We start from the raw sequence: 23,340 nt of genomic DNA on the forward strand, positions 1-23,340 counted from the left end.
CTTCAATGTATGTCTATCAGCATTTTTATTCCTTAGAAGAGATGAGGCCTGCTCTAATAAAAACTCTTAGCAGAAACTGCCTAAATTGTCTTGGTGTGAAACCAAGCTGCTTAGGAGGCACTATTAAGCTGCAAAGCCACCACTGATTAACACATCTAGAAGCACACCTGAGTCGCAAAATGAAAGCTACTACAACTTTAAAAAAAAAAAAAAAAAAAAAACCAAAACCCACAACACTTCACCTTTGAACAGTTTGTCTTTATTATTGGACTTCTGAGTTGTAAACACTGAAAACTGCAGTACAGGGCCAATGAAAGAAGCAGCTCTGTTAATCTTTTTGCATAAGTTAGTGCAAAGATTTAAAAGTTTAGAAAAAAAATTCAAGCAAACATTTTAGCATAAGCTGCCTTCTCCTTCTCCTTTTGGGCTTTTATCTTCTGCTTGATTTTGAGTGTTTCCGTCTGGATAGCTGCTTAAAAAGAAAATCCATGATAGTTACAGTAATGCATTTACGTTAGCTCTTCTAATATGTCAAGACCAGGTCACACTGTTGCAACTTACCTGTATTATTTCATTTACTAGAACTGCATTTAAGCTTGTGTTAGGTCAGATGCTAGCAGCAAAACAACCTTGTCCCTTACTTTGTTTCACCTGGTAAGGTAACCAAGTAGAGGGTGTAGCAAGCATAGTATTGGTGGCAGCACCGAATTTATGAGCTAAAAATCTTACCCAATTAGACCAGTAAATTAAGAAAGTTAGTAAGACCCCTGTGAGACAGGAAGGTGGTTCGGGAGGTGTGCTGTTGACCTACATATGCAGGTTTCTCGGTGCAACAGAAGCATCACTGCTTTATAAAAACATGTTTTCTACCTCAGTGGGCTATGTGCTTAATACATCGGTGTTTAAGCTCTTAGAAGCCAGCATTTTAGGTATCACACGGGTACGATTTCCTACTCAATACTGTCCTGGTTACTTTATTACATTCTTTAAAGAAGTAAAGAATTTCTAAAGGAACAGCTTTATTTTACCTTTGTCTTCAGGAGCTATTTCATGAGCCTTTTTAAGATCAACCTTGAATAAAAGAGAAATACAAATTAATGTTCTAATGAAATGCTTTGATTATAAAAAAAAAAATCAAATATTGCGATCATTACCAATGCCTGATCGAGATCTTTTATTCCCTGCCATCCTTGAGCCCGTCTGTAGAGAGCTTTCGTATTTGCTGGATCTATTTTGAGAGCCTGTAAATTTAATAAAATTGTCACATTAATGTTCCATATACTTCACAGCCTCCCATCTCCACAAATGGCACAGTTCACACAAGCAGACAATCTCTCCAGTTGGTTTGAGGGTAAGCTGTCAACACATTAACTGTGTAAAAAGGAACGCTGTAATATAGCACACTGAAGAGCTAGCTAATCGGTTTTAACACCACTGCACCAGAAGTGGTCTTTTCTGAAGGAGAAGCATACATGAGGGTAAAATGGAACCTAGAGTAGAATATACACACACCATATAGCTGTCAAGGCAGAGGTGTAGAGTTGTTTCTGCAGTTCAAATTATTCTAACCTTGAGTCTCACAGTACAAGTCTACAGTGCAGCTGCTTCCTTCACACCAAAAAACACTCAAATGGTGTCTTAAATAAAACACACAAATTTCCTGTAAATCTTTTTCCACTGCAGGCTAGAAAGATACACACAAGCAATCCATCTCATGCTTCAGGAACCTCGCAGAGTTGCAGTCATTACACCTTTTTTGAGCTAAATGGTTTTGCTAATTTGTACATATTCCAGCTCTAATATGATAGTATCAAAACAGCAACCACTGGCTGGGCAAAGAGATTGTTCCACTATGTGGTTACTTACTGTTTTCTTCAAAGTGCCTCAAGTAAAGTAGCTAGCTGGCTGTTTTGGTTTTCTTGCCTGTGAAGATTGAGTTCTTTTTTCTTATTGCAGGTCGTTCTATAGTGTCTTTTTTAATTATTATTTTAAAGAATATAGTTTCTCAGTGAGCAGAGAAAATCTCTTTGCACGAATGTTTGGATTTGTTAATTGCATTTATTAACTTTAAATCATTAATTAAGAATTATAGACATTGGACTATACATTCACGGTTTTTAAAAGTACTTCATTACTGGCTGCTACTATAAAGAATACTCTATGTGCTGCTCCTGATCTGTCTGTGTAAAGCCTAGAGCCTCTTCTGTGTTGAGAATCAGAAAATCTGGTGTCTGTGTTGTGTACACGTAGGCAGCATTCCTTGGGTTTAGCTTGACCGTTGTGCTTACAGCTGTTTTAAAGCAAGGTTTGTTTGAACAGGTTCAGCTGTTTGCAGTTCCTTATTTACACCAACTAATGCATGTACTGCAGATTGTTAATTTAAATTGATTTTGGCTTTAGGAAATCATAAAAGTGAAAGTATATAGTTTCTCATTAACAGTTACCTTGAACTCTACTTGTTAATCTTAGGAAACTGGTGTTCTGATTAAAACACTGATACACTGTATAACGCTTGTTATGGACATAGGCTAAATTACAGTTATGGAGTTGCCTTTATCTATTTTTATGTATTTATATAATTCTGTAATCGTAAAAAAGAGGAAGTAGGGGTTTTTTTTCCCCACAGTGGTATTATGATTAATAATGTTTATCTGTAATACTTAAATGCTGTTTCAATTTGTACCATTTTCTAGATGACTGATACCACATTACACAGTTTTTTTCTTTCCTCATTTCCCATTTGTCTATTCTGAATATAGGTTTATTAAAGTCTTCCACGTGGTAACACCATCAGCAGGCTAGAAAGCAAGCCAGTTCTCTAAAGACCCCTCACGCCCAGGTTAGCTGAGACTCCTGCTTCCAGTCTGAAGCCCTAGGAGATGCTGCTCAGGATCCTCTGCTAACAGATAAGAGCATTCTTTACTCTGTTTCCTTCAAAATGTCAAGAGTCTTACTGAATTATTTAAAGTTTTCTCAAATGTACTAACTTCTGTCAGTATGTCTGTGTCACTGTTCACACTTTTTTTTCTTTAATTCTACTATTTTTCAGTGTTTCCTTATTTCTCTCTCTCTGTCTGTTTCTGTTCACTGGTTTCATTTCACTGCTATGCCTACCTGAAAAGGCTTTAGTTAGAAAAGTCACTTCAATGAATAAAATACAAGACCATCAAATCTAAAAGCAAGAAGTGTTTTGCTCATACTAGTCTTCCAGAGAAAAGTATTACTTTCACTGAAGATAGTTAAGTCTTTGTAAAACAAAAATTAGCTCTGCAAACCAAACTGACAATGGCAGTGTGCATTTTTTCTGGCAGTAGGCAAGTGACAGCCTTCTTTTGTTTGTTTCTAATCAGGCATTTCAATTTCAAAATCTTTTTAAAAAGCCACATATTGGAAAGTTAGTAATAACTTCACAATCAGCCTTCTACTTTGTTTACTTTCAGACCATAAGCCTGTCAAAAGACTCTTCAAAAAAGCTTTGTAGTTCCAGTCTCCATCTTCTATATAGGCTAATTGTTGATCAAAATACTAAATATTTCATTTACCTCTGAACAACTTTCAATAGCTCCCTGCCAATCCAACAGTTTTAGTTTACAAGCGCCAATGTTTAAAACACAGGTCAAAGCAACAGTCTTTAACTTTGGTTTGTCTGCCGCCTCTGCCACTGCTTCAGAAGCTTCTACATACCTGCAGGAAAACAGAGTTACAAGGAACAGGATTAGTGTCGCAAGTTCCATTTTGTTCTGCCCTTAGCTATCTTTCCATAGATGTGTGTGAACTGGCCTATCCAAACTGCTATTTTTAAAGCGGCTTCAATTCCACTATTACAAATATTTATTAAACTAAACATAGGAGACCTACCCTGAGAAAAATGAACTCACTGGTGAAATGTTTTCACCTAACTCCTAGTCCTCCACTGCACTAACAGCATTCTTTTTGTTAGACAAATGCACTATCCTAGATGGCATGAAACCATTAGACTTCATCTCAATGACTGGTTATTCTCAGGAAACATATTGCTTATCAGTGGCAAAAAGTCAACAACACCACTGCCCCTTCCACGTTCATGAGAAGCTTCATCTCTTCTTCAGTTTCCTCAGTAATATTTTAATTAGTTTAGGCATTTATGACTGAAGTCTGAAGCTAACGTGACTTTGTAAAGGAGGGTGGTTTATGAGCATTAGTAACTCCACCTTCTTTCCACTGTCTTGCTTCACGACTTTCTTCCTGAATTTCAAAACTGACACTGGCTCAGGACTAAGCCACATCATTTACTGCATCTGTGTGTCACAGGCAAACTGTATCTCGTTCTTCTTAATTTACAATGTGCTAATGCTGTCAGGTTTTTATTTCAAGTGGCAAAGGTCTGTTGTGCATATATAAAAGTTCTAACTTTTAACCGCCTACTTGAGAGAACTTCTGTGGTTTTTATTTAAAAAATAATCATGTATTTGCATACACTCACATTTTAAGCATGCCATCATTAATGCAGTCTTTGCATATCAGTGCCTATGTACGTTCAATTTTTGCATGCCCTATCTTTTGGGTGTTGCATGGTTTGTATGCAACTTTGGACCACAGAAGTAACCAATGCTTTAAAAGTAAATTAGACCTAGTCCCAGTGATTTTTCCACTTGCTGGGCATCATGTGAAAGATGAGAACCAGAAGACAGAGAAAAGGGTAAAAAGCTCAGTAGAGTTATAATACAAAACTGTTATGTTCAAAACAAACAGAAGACACCTAAAATATTTCTAAATCACACCAAAACATGGAATACTGCAACCACTCTGGAAACAAAATTAGAGCTTCCAAGTCAAAGAATCAGTAAGATGACTATCAAGGCAGACAACAGGAAGTAATAAATTTTTTGGCAAGATAGTGTCAATTCTTACGTACAAAATGAATTTTTAAAATGGTTACACAGCAATAAGAAAAAAAAGAACAGAAGGTTGTAATGGTTACTGTGGGTAAAAAGAAAAAAACATTGCCAGATGGTTTGCTAGGTGAGTTGTAAGATATGGGAGATACTCCAATAAGAGCTAAAGTACACCATCCTAGGTATAGTATTAGATTTTAAGATACAATAACAGGGCCTGTCTGCAAAAATATGACCTATAAAGAGGAGCTGGAATTATCAGATTTGTTTAGTCTAGAAGAGTTATCCTCTCCATCCACAAGGACAACTCTCCATCCACAAGGACAAGCACCAAATCGAAGCTGTCTACAAAAACTGGAAAAGCCTTCATTGGGTGTGCTTAGAAGTGAGCAAGATGCCTAACTGTAAGGGATGGCTTAATTATACCTGATATTTACCTAAGTATGGGGGAAGGAAATGGACACAGATCCTTAAAGATCATTCCAGCCTTTTTCCTGTATGATTTCTAAAAGGTTTGCATAGAAATCCTATTAACTTTAAGGTTTGTGTTGGTCTGTGATGGGCTTTTTGAGGGTGGGGGAGACATTGCATCTTGGGTTAATAATCTGTGATTAAAGGATTCGGTTTTATGGTTCAGAAAGACATGTGTTTGAAACCCAGTGAAAAACTTCGCTGAAGCATTAAATATGCCTGAATTCTTTTTCTCTCCTTACTTGTTTCTGGTAGTTAACCAGTGATCATTAAGAAGGCAGGGATAAAGGTCAGTTTTTTGTTTTTTTGGAGAAGCTCCTACATGTAAAGCAAAAATCATAAAAAGAAGAAAGGAGCAGTATGAAAACAAAAGCAGAAAAGACGACCATGGTTTTGAAGGCAAGTCTGAATTATACAAGAAGCCAGGATGATGGTATGAAGCCTCAGAAAAAAAAATAATGAATTAATAGGGTCACATTTGGGGGTACTCTTAACCTACCAATTTCCTAAACTTAGTGTTTTTTAGAAATTAGAGAAAAAGCATCTCCCTCTTTTCCTGTCCGTTAACTGCCCTGTATACAATTGTGCTTTTCTTCCCAATTACGTACCAGCACAGCAAGAATATTAAAGAAGGAGCATTTAGTCACTTCTAAACAATTCTTCCTGCCTATAGCTCTTACCTAGCAATGAGTACAAGACCTACTTGAATAAGTACCTAAAAATCAACCAGGTATTTTCCAGATTCACGAGGCTCTTTTTTTAAAAAAAGAGGAAAAAAAAGAGCACAGCAATAGGTACTTTTAAAATGCACATTTCATTGCTTGACACCGATATTTATCTGGGTTACAGGAACTACCTGAATGATTGATGACAGCCTTACCGTAAACTTTTACTATATTTTTTAGCTGCCACTGCCCAATTTTGCGATTTGAAGAAAGTATTTCCTATATTCTTTATGTCTTCTGCTATGGCCACAATCTTGTCAACCTAATAAAATAGATGGAAAATATAAAGTATGAATGTACTTACGAAAGAAATCATGAATTACTTAATGTTTAACAGTAGGATCCCATGTCCATCCTCTTTCAACAATTATAAAATCTCAGAATAAAAATACTCCCAATTTCAGACAAATATTAGCTTCAAACCACTCCTACAATATCCTCTACTTTATGTAACACAGTAGTCTGAAAGATGAAATTCCTAATGGGTTCTCTACAGTATAAAGGGTGAGAAAATACCAGAGACGACATAGCAGTTCAGCTCCTTCCCCTAAATGTTGCTACCCACACGGAGCTATATATAAAGGTGTTGACCGTTATTCATAGAAAAGATGACATGTTAACAATCAAAGTGTTCAACCAAGACTGCCTTATTCCTGAGAAAATTTTGTCTTCTGCTTCTCAAAATGGTATTAGTCACCTGAACTCTGCACGCTCTCAACCTGGAAGTTGTATCAACACAATTCTCCTTCTCTCAAAACACTTAAAACAGCTATGGAAGAGAAAAAGAGCAACTGCCTGTCTTTATCAAATCCATCATTTCTATTTCCAGAACGGCACACATTTCAGGTGTTAAGTTACTTTTCCAGTGGCATTAAACAGTTTATAATTACTGCTGTCTATACCACAGTTGCCTTAAGCTGTCAATAATTGTATATATTGCTATTTGTAATACTATCAGCTTACACTTCTACCCTACTAGAATTAATGGTCTTGAAAAAAACTGGTCACAGCATGAGACCAATGTCACCATGGTTTCTGCAGTTAGTTTACGTGACCAAGTTTAAAGTTAAAATATGGCACCCGCCAACTTCAGTCCTGAACCACAGCGAATGCTATCCAAAAACATTTTCATAAGTTGTAGTGCTTCTCAATAGTCACATACAAGGAGTTTCTGGTTTCTAGCTGTAATGTTTTTTAACTATTCTATTTCTAACTCTGTATTTGGAATCTACATGTGCAGTCCCCGCCTTTTTTTCCCCCTCTCAAAAATCACTGTTTGATTTACAGAGTTTGTCTATTTCACGACAAAAGTAAAAACCTGCAGAAGAGCTTCATGATGTCACCAGTCTGCTCCTTAACCCCCAACAACAGGTCTTCCCGAAAACCAAACAGCTACTGGGAATTGAGAACTACTAGCTCGGACGTACTAAAAATCTTTAGAAAAGGTTGATCCTTTATTATTTCTAGTAAGTGAGGCAGAATCTTTTTAAGGATGGATATTTAAAAAGCTTCATCAAAAAAATTCTTAGTTATCTGCAGGAAGGAGTTATAGTAATGGCAATTTGTCACTACAGCACAAACAAAAGTAAAAAGAAATCAATAGAGAAAAAAAAAATAAGTGCAATAATTGTAAGTAATTGTGGTTTTAATTACTGGGGGGGAAAATCAGGTACAATTAGCACTGAAAAAAAGCGATAGCAGTCCACAGCATACTCTTTTCTAAAACTGAATGTGACTGTTTAATCAGAACCTTGATCGATTCTTAAGAAAAAGGCTTAGTGAACATCATCATAGACACCATGTAACTCAGATTACCTACAAGTCTTGCATTCTGTAAAATACCTTACAAGAAAAATACTTACATCTTTCAAATCTATATCTGAATCTTCAGGAAAATCTGGATGAGCATCTCCAGATCCATCCTGGGGAACAATGCCCCAGTCATCGCCTTCCTTTAGCTCTCCACATTCTGCAATGACACACAACTAAAAAAATAAAGCGTAAACAGCAGTATTAGTAACTAAGACAATTAAAAAAAAAAAGGCACAGTTTCTCAGTACTCTTTGAAATTCACTAAAAATGCTTTTTCATCTGTTGTTTGGGTGCATTGATTTCAAAAATGCATCACACCATTAGCCTGTCCTCATCAGAAAGCTTTTATCACAGAAAGTGTTGCGTTTGGAGGAGCAGCAGTCCAAGACCACCATACCCACACTCCAGGGAGAGGCTGGAAGAGGAACTCGCAGCAAAATGCAAGACATTGCAGTCCTACTATATTAGAGAAGACAGTTCTTTCTTAAACTGCCAAGTCTTTTAAAGTTATAGAGGTATTAATTTTTCAAATAACCACAAACTGACATGACCTATGTGCTGATTGCTTTTGCAGAAATACAATAATTTCTGACATTAGAATTCATAAGAATGACATATCACTTAGGTAGGGTTATGAATTCCACCTTTTAATTTCATCACCCATCCCACACTTCCAGCTGTGCATTTCCACCTTCACCCTGATAAAGACCTCCATCCTCACAGATACGTTGAACAATAAATTGTTTGTGCAACAGAAATTTGCAGCAAAAGAACAAAACCTCTTTACAAGGAGTAAAATGGAAATTAACACTTAGTAAAAATAACATTTACTAGCTCTAAACATTACACCAAACATTTAAAAAGAAATTAATATACATCTTATAATGGAAGAATAAACATCATCCCTAAGTGTTTTGGATTTTGTTTACCTGAACAGGATTTTCTCCTTTTACTTCAATGTTTTCTAGCATTTTAACTACACCCATTCCTTTGATCACTTGGCCAAACACCACATGTTTCCCATCCAGGTGAGAAGTAGGCACCGTTGTAATAAAGAATTGAGAGCCATTAGTACCAGGTCCTGCATTTGCCATGCTCAGGAGCCCTGGTTTATCATGCTGCATCAGAAGGGGAAAAAAATCACAGACAACACAGAAAAGATCTGTTATAAAACCATACGTAAGATTCTGTAAGGCTATTAATATGTATAGCAAGGCCAGCTAGAATAACAACTTGGTAAATCAGTTACATACAGTTGTACATACCAGGTATGTACAAACCAGTTACATACCATTGGCAACTAATTTTACCGGTCATGACCGAAGAGGGCCAATGCCCAGCTCTGCAGCGTCACTTGCCACCCAGCAATCTAGCAAGCAGAGCCACAGGTGTGACCTAATGCTGTGATGCTTCTTTACACACAGCCCCTGCACAGCTGTGGAGTGTAGAGGGATCGCCTGAGGGACATGTGAAGTTCCTCACTGGATTTTTCAAGACGACTGTCCTCAAGAAACAAAGCTACACTTAAACCAACTTGAATCTTACACTGTCAAGATGGGTATGTCTCGTTAATTTTATACGGGCTACTGACACAAAGTATGTTGTAGAACTGTGGCATTTACGGGACTGTTGTCTTTATTATTTAAGGGTCGGTGGCTTTTTTTTTTTTTTAACTCCTTCACTTTCCTAGACAGACAGTTTTTATTCTGTTGAAATTTTTAACCATCTAATTATTTTGGTTCATGCTACTAGGCCACAAACTAACAAAAATTTATTAAGGTATCGTTTATTTTGTTTCTCAGAAGTATTTTTTCTTTCTTCAAAATAAGAATTACCTTGCTCCATCATACAGATTATTTCATTTTCACTTGTTACTGCAAAGATGTACTTTTTGTATGTGTTGTGAATCTCCTGCTCTTAAACTGGCGTGAACAGCCATTAAGATATTATTCTCCCTAAGCTGATCTTGTTATTAAGTGCAAGGAACTCCAATTAATTTAAGTCAGTATGTTGTACCAAGACACTGGTACTTGTCTGAAGCATGCAAGCTGTGGTATTCCTAAGAAACTTGATACTGTGGTGAAAAAGGGAGAGCAACCAAAAAAAACCCACCAAACCCCAAAAAACCAGTATGACAGGCCAGAGGAGAAGGAAGCAGACATTGCTAGGAAGTAGACCTCAGAACTCCATGGGAGGTTGATAGTTTGAGACAACAGGCTGAGACAGCCGTATTTAAGCATCTGGTTTGTCCCTGTAGTTTCTACCACCTCAAATAACCTATTGTTGTGAAAACTTTTCCCACATGGTGTTTGGATTTTCATGGTGGTATGGAAAACTCCTTGCCTGAGGTGTTCATCTGGTCATACAGCACAGTGACCCTGAATCTTTCAACCAGGATTTGGCTTAGGAACTCTGGGAAAAGGTTGTACAGCTGAGAGCCAGACCTAGCCAACAGAAAGAGACAGAAATAATCTTGGCTTTGTCTCGTCTGATCTTGAAACTCATCCTGGGAATCAGAGGTGGCAAATGACAGAAGAAGCCTGTGCTCCACAGCAAAAGAAGGCGTCTAGTAAGGCATTCCTAGCAAGCCTGCAGGAATGCAGCTTCCAAAACACACATCTGACAAACTGGCGAGTAAGTTACTCAAAAGGGTTCCCCTGTAGGAGATTTTTGCAAATACCAGTTGAGGCTGGTCACTGTTTCACTGCCCGTGAGGCAGAGTAAGACCTGTAAATCTTATTTCCCCCCTTCCCCCCCCACCTACCCAGTTATAACTAAAGATAGACAAGCAACAGTTTGTAAACAAAGAGCCAAGTAACAATAAGCTCTGGTGTTACCTTACACCTGCAGGTTTACCTTTCATCTATAAAGATTTGGAAGGTCACAGACAGCAGTCTGGTGGCTCCAATCTTCACACTTAATGCAACCCCATTTCATTCGGGACCAAGTCCCAAAATCAGTCTCATGATGACAGTCCCTATTTATAAACAAAACTGTTGTGACTCATGCATTTTCTTGCCATGAGTGTTTTGAAAAGCACTGCAGATAGTATTTCCCGTGATGGTTTCTGCTTGTCATTTTGTAAGCTTATAAAGCAAGTAAAAAGGTCCAGACAAAATCAGATTCTCTGGCAGATTGAAGGCTGGCAAAACCACACCATGGTAACACCACTTGCCTGAAGACACTGTAAGCTGGGTGTTCCACAACAGCACAGCCATTCACTGAAGAAGTGACACCAAAGAAAGCCTAGTGGGATTGATCTGACATGGTAAGCAAAAAAAATGACAAAAGTCTTGCAGTTTATTGCAATTTACAAGAAACCATACGAACACCACAAGGACAAACAGGAGCTCCAGTGTCCTCAAGTATCAACAAAAACAACTCATTATTGTCTGAGAAAGTGGTCTGAGGAGTTTGCGGGACTACTAGAATAAGGGCAAAATCTAGTCAATTTCTATGTAATAAGGGCATTTTTGCTCCCACCAAAATCCCAACATACTTGGTCAACAGATGATGGGAACTGAGGTCCCAGACTCTGTACAAGATCCAAGTGAGTTCTTCAACCCATCCCTGGCACACTGACAACTTTTTGCTATAGCTCAGCCATCAGAGAAGTACAGAAATGGGGATCATTTGCATTCCATTCATAATTACCTCCAGATCTCACTTGACAGTACAACCAAAATAGCAACAATGACAGAAAGTCTCCTTCAGGGAGAGAGAGATCCTGTGAGAGGGACCGATATTTTAAGCAGCAGTGCTATGGGCACCACCACGGCAAGTGTCAGACTTCAGAGAATGTCTCTCACAACTGTAACTCGGTGATGAATGCTGCAGCTACATGTCCAGCTATTGCTCCAAACTTGTAATGGACTTTGATGCCCGATTATTGGAGGATTACCATATTTTATTTTTCTAAAAATACTGTCTGGAGGAAGCACAACTGCAGTCAGGGGTTTTTTTTGACCACAGGACAACGATGTCTGTACATTTTTTAGTCAGTGTTGTTGAGGAGTCATTATAATAATACGTGATAATACGACATGAAAATGGTTAACGAAACATGAAAAGACGAGACACAGGACACATCCTGAGGTAACTGTTCTTCAAAAATTGTACTTGTTGTATGTGTAAAGTACATGCACCTGCAGTCCTTCTGGTGTCACTACATAGATTTCAAGGACGAAGACAGTTTTTGAATTTCCTGCTCTCACAGTACAGCTCCCTCCTCTCTTCCCACAGCTGGGCTGACAACACTGCTTGTGGGACTGCACTGTGGTTGCTAGTAATGAAAGTCAGCTCTGATACAGGAGTGGGAATAAGTAATGGGAGGGGTAGGAGTTTCTGTCACCAAAGTCAGCATCGCTTAAAATGATACCTTCAAATTCAGACCTTTGCATATTCAAAAACTTGCTTTAGTCGCAGCACATTTTCCCAACGTTTTGGGTGAAAAAAAGCCATTTGTGAACAGCCTTTTACTTCTCACATTATTGAAAATAACTGCAGTGGGGAAAATACTTCCTTTTAAATTTTCCTTTGGATTAATTCTGCAATCTACCATGGATTTCCCACTTCTTAAGAAAGGTATTTCTCATATCCTATCTTATGAATGTTATTAGTGTATGAAAAAAAAGGCATAAAATACATTTAATGCTAACATACTGTCTATCTCTCAGTTACAAAATCTGCCACTCTTAAAATAATATCCCTACTTCAACGAGAACTAAAATGCTGTTTTAAATAAATTTTTGATGGTGCAATTAAAAAGAGAACTTAAACTATGGTTGTCTTTGTTTTTGAGGGTTGACCTCATTTTGTACGTATTCATACATGTATTTGTTCTATATTCAACAAAGACTTCAAGGACAAACTAGTTAGCAGCTTTTTTGCTGCATTCTTTCCACTGCCTAAAAATACCTTAACCTTGAGTGCTAATTCTGGACTCGAAGAAAAATAAAAATCACTGAAACGTTAAAAACTTAATACAAATAGTATTTTGAATAGAGTACCTTATAATGAAAGTTTTCATCTTCAAATTTTTCACCGTATATACTTTCTCCACCTGTGCCATTCTGGTTTGAGAAATCTCCACCCTGGATCATAAATTGCTTAATAACTGTAAAAGAAGATAATTATGAAATATAGCAGCAAGGCAGGAAAGGCACGAAGAAAAATGATTCAGAGATGAAGAGCAATGCCTGTCACCAGCACCTGTGCCTAAATAAAATGAAAACCAACCTTTTATTTATCAAGTGCTCCCTAAGTACTCCTTTTCAGTTGTAGACATCACTGGTTACTTAATCCTTTACCTGAACTCCACTCTAACCTATTCACAACTCATAGTAAACTAGTTTTACTATTACTAACTTACTAGCAAATTTGTAATTTACTACGGTCTGCATAATAAGAACATCTAGTCATTAGGAGGATCAGGAAGTCAACTTACTTCCAGTCAAGCTATTTCTTAAACAAGTGCTCTGAAGTATTATTTAACATTAAATACCGATAATGGAGGACTTCTGTTACCAATAGGAAAATAAGATTTCATAGAACTTACTTCTGTGGAAAGGACATCCTTTATAATGGAGAGGTTTTCCAGTGGTAGGTCCTGTTCCCTTCTCTCCTGTACATAACGCACGGAAATTTTCAGCAGTTTTAGGTACAACATCAGCAAATAATTCAAAGACAATGCGTCCAACTGAAACGACAAAGAGAGAATGAGACGTATTTTTAAGTCCTGCCCTTGACTTGGTGATGTGTTGAGCACTACAAGACAAAGGAAATTAATGCTTCAGACCTGATTATTTTTATGTAATTACTATCAGATTTACAGTTTGGGGTTGTTTCATGGCAATCACTGGCAGAGTTACATTAGGTTTTTTAGCAAGGTTAATTCATGTAGCAATGAATTTCACTATCAAAAATAATGTAGGGGGAATAAAGACAGATTCTGCCAGAAACTACCAAAAAATGCATTTTCTGCCAAAAAAAATGTTTGTGGAAAATCACACACACTTATCTTAAAGCTACAACACATAGTTTAACACATATACTTATTTTACATCAATTTTAACATGCCTATGTAACTTGTTCAATCAAAAACAGATACTGTATGGAAAAGACTGTTTTGTGGAGACTTTTTATTTGAGCAAAAAGCTTAGGTCAAGCATGTACACCAACCTTGCTCCTCATACTCCTAAACCCCAGTTTTATTAAGTGGCAGCAATACTTAACGTGTGTATGAATAATGGCTATTTATAGTTACAGATGCTACGAGCAAGCCTTAAATTCAAAAGCATACATGTTTTAACTAAAGGAAGTGAAACCTGAGTAGCTAACAGATCCTGCACTGGCTGATAAATGGATTCTGAGTCAGATTCTCATCTTTCACAGACTGGCTTCTTGGAGAGCTATTTCTCACTCCTAGCAGCCGCCATCAGTTGATGCTCTTGTTTTCTCATCAGCCTCACAGTCAATTAGTTAACATAACTTCACTCTACCGGAAGGTAAATATGTTAATTCTAATTAATACAAGAATGAAAACAAATTAGAAAACTGAAAGTCAATAACAGGCAAATCATCCTACAGACTTTCTTTCATTCTTTTGAGTAGCAGGAGGAATAAATGAGCAAGAATATCTTGACAAAAGGGCAGCGCCTGTCTTCACCCGTTTTGAAGACCTGTGCTTTCAAACATCACCCCAGCTTCTATGTTGTTCTCGTATTTCCTTTTGACCATTTGCCCAGATTTCTGAACATCCGCTGGCGATGCCATGAGCACCACCAGCACCACCGGGTTGCCCCAGCTTTTGCCGCCGCAGCCCCGACGGGCACGGGGGCTCCGGCGCGGGCACCCCCTGCTCCGGCGCGGCCCGGCGTGGCCGCGGGTTCGAAGCCCGGCGCCGCAGCCCCACGTGTGCGGGCCGCAGGCGGAGCGGGCCGCAGGCGCCGGGGCCGGCAGGGCGGCGGGCCAGGCTGCCACGCTCGGTGCGGCGCGGCTGTCAAGGGACCGCGCCGCAGGGGGGCACTGATGGCCGTGCAGGTACCTGCGCCCCCGCGCCACCCGCGGGGATTTCCCGCCCCGGGAGGCCGCGGCGAGCGCGGCGCCTGCGCAGCCATTGGGCCTCCTCTGCTCCCCCGGCCGGTCCGTCCCGGCGGGTGAGCCTCACCTTGGCGGGGGCGCCAGCCCTGAGGGCAGGCCCGCTCCCGCCCCGCAGGAGGCTCGGCCGCGGCGGGGCCGCGCTCCTCCTCCCCGTCGCCCGCTGCGCTCGCAGCCCGCGGGGACAGCGCCCGGCGGGGCCCGGCGCCACCGGGGCCTAACGGGTCCCCCCCGTCCAGCGTAAGCCGCGCAGCTGCCGCCCGCTCCCCGCCGCCCGGCCCGGCCCGGCCCGGCCCCGCGCGTTCTGCCCTGGGGCGCCCCGGCCCCACCGCGCGGGTCTCGGCCGCGTCCCCGCCGCGGGGCCCTTCCCGCCCCCTCCCCACCTCGCTCGCCCCCGATGTCCACGTCGAAGAAGGCGCGGGGGTTGCAGGGCTGGCTGGGCCGGGCGGCAGGGGACGGGTGCGACATATCGCAGCTGCCCGCCGGCGCGGCGCTGGCTCCGCCTCGCTCGGCCGCCCGCGATTCCGGCCGCCGCGGGGTCGGGGCCACTCCCGCTCCTCCCACCGGCGGCGGCGGGCGGCGCGGAGCCGAGCGGGCCGCGGCGACCGGGCGGGGCGGGAACAGCGCGGCCGGGCTGGGCGCCTGGGCCTGGGGGTGGTGGGTGCCCCCGGCGCCTGTGGGTGCCCCGGCGCGGACCCCTCCGCACTGCCCGGCCGCAGGCGGCGGGGCCGAGGTGCCGCCCGCGGTGGCGGCCCGGCGGAGCCCGGGTCCCGCGGGTGGCTGCGGGAGGGGCCTGGCCCAGCGGCCCGGCGCTGGCGGCCTTCATGGCTGGGGGATCCTTGCAAAAATAACGTCTTCCTTAGCGTGTGTGCACTAGAGGAGGCCTGAAAGGGTGGGTGAGGAGAGGGCGGCTTGGTTGTGCCTGGGTTTATGGGGGCAGTGCAGGCCTGGGGACCCACGGAAAACTGGGCAGAATGCCAAAAGTGACTGTTCACCACATGAGTGTTTAGAAACACCGAATAACTCCAGTCTTCCTAAGGGCTGAAAGTAAAAAGCATTTCTTCCCACAGTATGAGTATCGCAATAATTGCTCCACGGCAGACAGTGTCTTTCAGCTGCTTGTGTTGGCCGTGGGATGTGAATGCTGCCAACAAACCATTCGGGTGCACCTCAAGGTGCAGAATTCCCAAGCAGGTGAGTGGCCACCGTGGCCGCATCCTGAGCTGACCGGCATCATGAGGGCAAGACGCGTGTTGGGGCAGAAGCGGGTGGGGCAGCAGAGTGCTGGGCTCTGACTCCTGCACACTTGCAGACCTGGGAATGCTGCTGATCAGAATGAGCCTCTCTGTTCCTTGGGCTTCTCTAATCCACCCCAGACACCTCCACCACATTCATTCTTTGATATATCATATCCTCCCAAGGCTTTCTCCTTTAATTCATGTCATCTTTATATGCTTGGACCTGAGCTTCATCAAGCTGTTTTTCATCTCTCAGTATGTTCTCAATATTAGATGTCAGAGGGCAGATGTAATTCCCACATTGAAAGAAAAGATAAAGTAGCATTGATATTAAAAACGCTGCAGTCCATACACCACATCGTGATCATTCCCACAGCCTCTGTACAGATGTTGGATAGAAGAGGTGATCGGCACTGAGTGCTGTTGCGTACTGCATCTGGGAACCCTTAACAGAAGGAAAAGCCATCTGCTACCATCTGCGAACACTTAGTGAGGAATCAGTGGAACCACGCTAAGGCATTTCTCTCTCGGAGCCAGGTCATACAGCTGTGTCAGGGATTTCACATGCTCCACAATGTCAAAGGCCACCAATGCTTTGAGTAATCTGCAAGTCACGAGGCATCTGGCCATGGTCACTGCCTGAGATATTTTTATCATTATGCTTAGCATAAGCGAGGTGCAGTGGAGTAGGAGAAGTGATCTCAGTGAGGCAGTTGCTAGCCAAGTGAGTACAGTCTAGAAGAGATTTCTTTAGCAATCATCAGAGTAAAGTGTGTTTTGTTGGTGTGTGTCCCCCACAAGAGCTGTTGGCAGCTTCCTCTCAGGAAGAGGCAGTGATTCATTCTTCCAGGAGCAGACTTACGCAGTCCCTGCAGTTTTTTTCCCTGGCCAAGTTGGAATAGTCTAGATTCTAGATTAGTAATTCGTATTACAGTAGTTGCTCAGAAGTTCCTGTATGCAAGGAACTTTAAAGGTACAAAGGAAAAGGCAATCCCTGTGCTGATTTGGAGATGGGAGCTGAACAAGACAGAAATTAAGTGACTTTCTCAGTGTCAGTAGGAGATTCTGGAAAATACGTCAGCTGAATTAATATCTCCCAAGCACTGCAGTAGCATAATTGCTATACATAATGATTTATAGTCATTGACAGATGGTAAAGAGCAACTATAGTGTGACTTCTGTCAAGAATTTACTGAGTGATTTGATGTTCTATTTAGTATATTGTTTTACACCAAATTGAGAAATAATCCCTTTCAAAGTCAGACTTACTTTATAAAGTCCACTAAAATCTGTTTTCAAGCAGAAAAATTGCCTTTGTGATCCTCTAATGCTCTGTGATCTTGTAATTTAAAAATGTTTCTTACTACCACTCTTATATATAGATACTTCCTATAGTTTACGTAGTAAATACCTGTAAAGCAGTACATTGAAAACAGGCACTGTAACTGAATTATCTGTTAAATGTTTTAATTCAGATATCTATTTTTCTGCACGTACAGCTTTGGCTGCCTGGTAAAATTAGTTAGAGTATTATCGTTAGATAAACATGTGTTGGGGGCGCTAAAACCCTAAAGCCGTTGGCTTCAAGTCCAGGTCTCCCCTCCACCAAGTACGTCATACCCGCTCAAGTATGGCACTCCAGCCTGATTGAACTTAAAAAGCAGTCAGATAAAGGGATCACCCAGTTACAGAATTTTCATTTTCACCTCTTCTTCCCTCCCTGACTAAAGAAGTTCTCATTGGTAAATGCATAGAAATGTATATATGATTCTAAAACTTGAAGTCTGACTGAAGACATAATAAGCACATTTATTTCATAATCATTCTAGCCTGTCAAATAGCATTCATGAAAGAATAATCTGCAAAATAAGGATTATTTATGATTGTTGCTGATTGTGTAAGATGGGCAAATACGTACACTAGAAAAGACTAGGATTTTTTGCTTTGTTTAATTTTCTTGCTCTTTTTTCACCTCTAAATCTGTATTTGACACTGTGAAGAAGATAGAATTCCACCAGCAGGTGAGTGCTTTGGCTCAGTGCCTTGTCTAAGGATAATAAAAGGCATTTTGATTTGTATAGGAGTGATTGTATGTTTGTGGGGGTTTCACTGGACTGAGTGGTAGCTTCAGAATATGGTCCCGTGGAGTACTGGTGGGATCTGCCTGATTTTCAGAACACCTATCAAGAAGCTTCCAATTTGAATTTTTTTGGTAACAGTCTTGGTAAGGATGCTTTCACTGCTTGCTGTGACACAGAGCAGCCATTCAGCCTTTGCTGTGCTGCGTGACACACAGGGCGCATCATGTATCATGTGCTATTCCCATGTGACCTGGCGCTTCAAGCATGTCACCTTGATGAGAGACAGGAGAGAAATACATCTGTTGTCTCATCATCAGGCTTATTGTTCCCCATCTGCACCAAGTCTTTTCTGCATAAAGCTGAATAAGGAGGTCCCAGATTAAACCCATACTGAGCAGTTCCTGACTCTGAGCCGATTCCTCTAAGCTGAATTAAAATGCAATGTTAAACAATGGAAGAACCATATGTTCTTGTCTCAGGATGTTTTAAAAAGAAAATTGTCTACACAGAGCTGACATAATATGACAGAAATTGAAAGAAAAGTCATGCATTTACTCATCACTTTCAGATACACCTGTACCTAAAGAAACGGTTTAGCTAACTACCAAGCAAAAATAAGCAGACTTCTTAGCTATGTATTTTATTTCTGCTTAGAACATGTTCTGGAGGAGAATAACCAGAGTGGCATTTAGGACCTCAGGTCATGAGGAGGCATGGCAGAGAGTGCCTGCGACTTCTAGTATCAGTCCAAGCTTGCAAGAAGGAGAGTAGCTAACTGCTGGCCACGGCTGCCACAGTGCTGATGCGCGCTGTCCATTTTAGTGTTAAATTCCTGCCCTCACTTTTGATACAAATGTATGTCCCGTATATATTGCTGCAATTTCATGTAAATGTATAATGCTCTTTACCATAGTTATAACTGGGAGGGATTAAAATACCAATTATGATGACTGCATTCTTTACTGTGTAGAAAGCCTGTTTGATCTGCATCTCATGGGTAGGATGGAGTCCAAGGTGAACTACACCAGCATCGATTTGAAGACAAGAGTGCAACCAGCAAACAGTAAGTCCCAGGATGGGTTTTGCCATTGAAAATCTGAGACACGGGGATTTCCAGCTAGGCTTTGGCTGGAGTCCTGGGCACAGGTTTAGAAATACAGCCTAGCAATGCTAACAACTTTGTCGTAGAGAGGAACCAAATGAGGTTCTAAACAAGTGTTCTGAACATTCACCCATGTGTACATCTTCAGGCTCTTCTGCAGGAAAGTGTAGTGTATGTTTGCTTTAGGAAATTTAAGAAGATACATAGGTAGTGATTTCAGAGGACTGGACATGCCTGTTACCTTCACACAATCCCATTCTCACCATATCACTCCATAGTTCTGTTGCGATTAAAAGAAGACATCTCTTACGTGGTCTTTCGCTCTGTCTTTAACACCAAAGACTGTTGAACATTAAATGTTTCATTACATACATCAACACTTCCCAGTAATTTTGAAACAATTAAACCAACATTTCCCTTTAAACTGTCTTTCATTTTAAGCCGACTGTATCTTTGTGTAAAAAGGCAGTGGACGTGCTTACCTGTATGAGGCAGCACCTTTGTGGCCCTGTTCGGGGGCTGGGAAAGTTTTTGCAGGGGCTGCAGGAGTTACCAGTTAGGTAAGGCTGTTCCCGGGAGGATGAGTAAGCTGCTTTGCAGGGGGCTGCAATCCCAAACTCTCCCTTTCTATCGCTGCTTGCAAAGCAGAATACATGTCATAGTAGGTTTTAAAATTCAGTGATTTAGACTTACAGTGCTAAATAGTAATAATAGCAGTATGGAGAGGGAATAATTTTAGACATTTCTTGATATCGCACTTCACTAGGCATGTTTGAAGTGGCAATAAAGATCGGATTTTATTTATTTTACAGAATCCAAAATGTTGCTGATGCATTGCAAAGTGCAGCAAGGCTTATCTGTGTTCCTGTAACTTATACAGTATATGTCGCCATGCAAAGCAGTAAGTCATCAGGGAACATCCTATATCAGCAAACTTTTTCTTAAATCTTCTGCTCTCTGCTGCCTTTTTATGGTTCCTCCAAAGCCTAGTTCTGACAACAGAGGTTTAGGACCACTTTGGACTTGTGCGTTCAGGACTGAGTGGGGTGCAAGGGAAGCAGCTGTAATGGAACTCAAAAGTTTTGTCAAGTCTAAGTGACGGGGGTGCAAAGTGTGGCTTAGGAGACTTGGCTTTTCACCCAGCCTGTCCAGGCTGTAAAAACTAGTTCCTACATTCTCAAGAGAGACTTTTCAGAGAGATTTCTCTTCAATGAAACACAGAGATACTTACTCAAGCATTCAGCTGTTCCAGGATTTGAATGATCCTTTTTACTTATTGACAACTTTCTAACAAAGTCCCATCTATTTCTGCATTAAGCATCGGGCTCCTTTTCTGACCAAAGTTTCATCAGTTGCATTGTCTTTCTCTGCACGTAAAGAGTCTGACCCTTAGTCAGAATATTACAAATAAGGTTTTGATTCTTATATGCCACATTTTTATTTCCTAGAAGAGGGCTGTACACACACTGTAGACGTCTTGCTTGTAAAATGGTCTTTGTGTGACAGGTAGCATGGCTTTTTTCTTTACTTCTGCTCATATTTTGCTTTCATGGATTTGTGAAAAATCACTGCATTTGCTTTGCCAGGTGTTCTTTATAACCAAACTCTGTTTGGGGTGGCACAGTGTGCACTGACTGAGAAAGCTATGTTGTAGCCCTTTGCTGATTCTGCTGTGTTTTCCCCATTTTTTTTCCCCAGAAATAACCTTCAGAACACTAGTGTCTTAATGTTTTGTTATCAATTTCAGATCATAATGGCTGTCACACACATTAACAGAAAATACTGAGAACTAGTTTTGTACTGAGCATCAGTTAACATGTAGGCTGCATTTACGGTGCCATTTTTGCTCAGATCAGAAGTGCATTTTTGAAGTCGGTGTCCCAGTTGTCCTCATTGACTTTGTCTTGCTTCACATTTTGGAGTGGCATCCGGGCATACAAAGCAGATCCTTTTCAGATTAAACTAAACCAAATGTTTTTCAGAAACACATTCAGTGTGCTCCAACCACTGACACTCATTCTGCTGACAGGACCATATTACAACTACTCCAAAATGTTCGTGATGTGGACTTTGGGCTCTGTCAGGCAGACGGTTTAGCTTTTGATTCTGCCCACACCAGCCAGCACTACTCGCTAACAAGATGTACCACAGAGTGCGAGCCATGGTGTTGGCAACTTTTAAGTTTTTTGAGATTGTTCTGTGAGAAATACAGTCCAGCGCTTATTTCTGGAGCTGGATGCCTGGATTCTCATTTGCATTGATTACTATGTCAACCACGATGTCTTTCATCTTGTCCAGCCACACCCTGCTATTCATTTCCCTTTCAGCGTGCTGCCATCGCCATACCCTCACTTTTCTGTCCTTCAGCTTTGGGCGAGTGGATTGACCTTAATGAGAGCAGTTGGTGATGGTGGTGGAAGGCAGGAATCAGAAGCAGTGAGAACACCCAAGCTGAAAGGTTTACGCCAGGTGTTCAGTCTCACCAATGAGGTGGTTGAGAGCCTTCAAAATAGTGATCCCTTCCCAGAACGGACCTCCAGACAGGGTCGGACAACTGGCTTACAGAGGGAGCAGCTGATCACGTTATCAGGCCAGTAGATGGTCATCTCTTGATTTTTATTTTAAAGACAAATCAGCTTCTCCAGCTACAACTATTGTCATGATCGTCATTCTCCATGCTGTGTCTCCAGGTTCCCTGAAAAGAGCAGGAAGCTATCACGATTCCCCTTTTCTCCCCCTCGCCACCCTGAGCAGCTGCCTAACTGTTTGAAAAGGAGCATTTGAAGTTACGTTCCCTCGGTGGGTGCGTGGTGGTGTCATCCTGCTGCTGGGCAAACCCACACAAACAAGCCTTTCCCACAGAGTTAACAAACATAAAGCTCCGAGTGGCCCCCCAATACCGTAGCAATATCTTATTATTTTGTGAATGACATAGATCAATTAAAGAGAAATAAGGGAAAGCAGGCACTGTCCCAGCAGAGCTGCCTTCCACACAAACGAGCTCGGGTTCTGGGAGGGAATCATGGTACTTCTGCTGTCTTGTACTAGGGTGCTCCCTTACAGGGCCAGGACCAGGATTAAAACTTTCCCGGGTTGATGGGCTGGGATTTGTGCGTTGCTTGCGCTCACTTCCACGTGCAAAGCCGGTGCTGCGCATCACAAATACGTGATTTACATGCGTGCACATACCGGGGATGCCTGTGCGAAGAGGTGCTGTATGCACACAGGTACCTGCCCAGCAACGCTTTGTAACACACGTTACACATACATGTACGCATGTGCCCATGCTTATTACTATGGTTATACAAAATACGCACAGGGTATATGCCCATGCCCCCGCACATGCGTGCGCCTGCCCGCCCGCCCAGGCCCGCTGGGCTGCTAGGGTCACACGCGGGGGCACGCACACGTCACCGTCACCCCCACCCCTCGCGGGCCGGACGCCTGCCCCTTTAAGCCCTGCCTCCGGCGCCTTACCACGTGCTGGGGGCGGGGCAGGGGGCGCCGCGCAGCCAATGGGGAACGCGCGGGGGGCGCGGCGCGTCCCCGTCCCCGTCGCGCCGTGCCGTGCCGTGCCCCGTCCGGCGGGCAGGCGGCTGTCAGCGCCGCCGGGCGGGCGGGCTCGCTCTGCCCCTCGGTCAGGTGACGGGCGGCCGCCGGCAGCGGTGCGGCTGAGCAGGCCGGCGCTCCCCTCCCCTCGTTTCGCCTCCGCGCGATGTTGGGCGGCTCCGCGGTGGGGATGCTGCTGCAGCTGCCGCCGCTCGCCGCCCGCTGAGCCGCTGCGAGAGGCGCGGTGGGGCCGCCGGCGGGCGGGGCGGCGGCAGGGCGGCAGCATGGCCCCCACCCTGCTCCAGAAGCTCTTCAACAAAAGGGGCGGCAGCGCAGCGGCCCCCCACGGCCGGGCTCCGGGGGAGGGTCCCGCCTTCAGGTGAGCGGCGG

The 23,340-nt window shown here is 42.5% G+C and overlaps 2 protein-coding genes across 4 annotated transcripts in view; one reads left to right on the plus strand and one right to left on the minus strand.

Annotated features, from left to right (window-relative positions):
* Positions 1–237: 237 nt before the first annotated feature.
* PPID (peptidylprolyl isomerase D) lies at positions 238–15,582 on the minus strand. 2 transcript variants are annotated; one of them, XM_080377802.1, is made up of 10 exons: positions 15,364–15,582; positions 13,440–13,580; positions 12,892–12,998; positions 8,812–9,000; positions 7,933–8,055; positions 6,226–6,332; positions 3,543–3,684; positions 1,155–1,241; positions 1,029–1,071; positions 238–472 (listed from the first exon to the last, which is right to left on the minus strand). In XM_080377802.1, the coding sequence occupies exons 1-10, from the start codon at positions 15,446–15,448 to the stop codon at positions 381–383; spliced, it is 1,116 nt and encodes a 371-aa protein (XP_080233928.1). In that variant the 5' UTR covers positions 15,449–15,582; the 3' UTR covers positions 238–380. The 2 variants fall into 2 exon arrangements, with proteins under 2 accessions (XP_080233928.1, XP_080233929.1); XM_080377803.1 differs by having other exon boundaries at positions 238–469; positions 15,364–15,573.
* A 2,807-nt stretch (positions 15,583–18,389) lies between these two features.
* The window catches only part of FNIP2 (folliculin interacting protein 2), a 56,909-nt gene continuing 51,958 nt past the window's right edge, over positions 18,390–23,340 (plus strand). The window contains exon 1 of one of the 2 annotated variants that reach the window (XM_080377694.1): positions 18,390–23,329. In XM_080377694.1, coding sequence (XP_080233820.1) covers positions 22,596–23,329 — 734 coding nt within the window. In that variant the 5' untranslated portion in view covers positions 18,390–22,595. The remainder of the gene's footprint in view (positions 23,330–23,340) is intronic. The other variant, XM_080377695.1, reaches the window with a different exon arrangement.

Source organism: Falco punctatus, assembly GCF_963210335.1.
Source record: "Falco punctatus genome assembly, chromosome: 1".
NCBI classification, from domain to species: Eukaryota; Metazoa; Chordata; class Aves; order Falconiformes; family Falconidae; genus Falco; species Falco punctatus.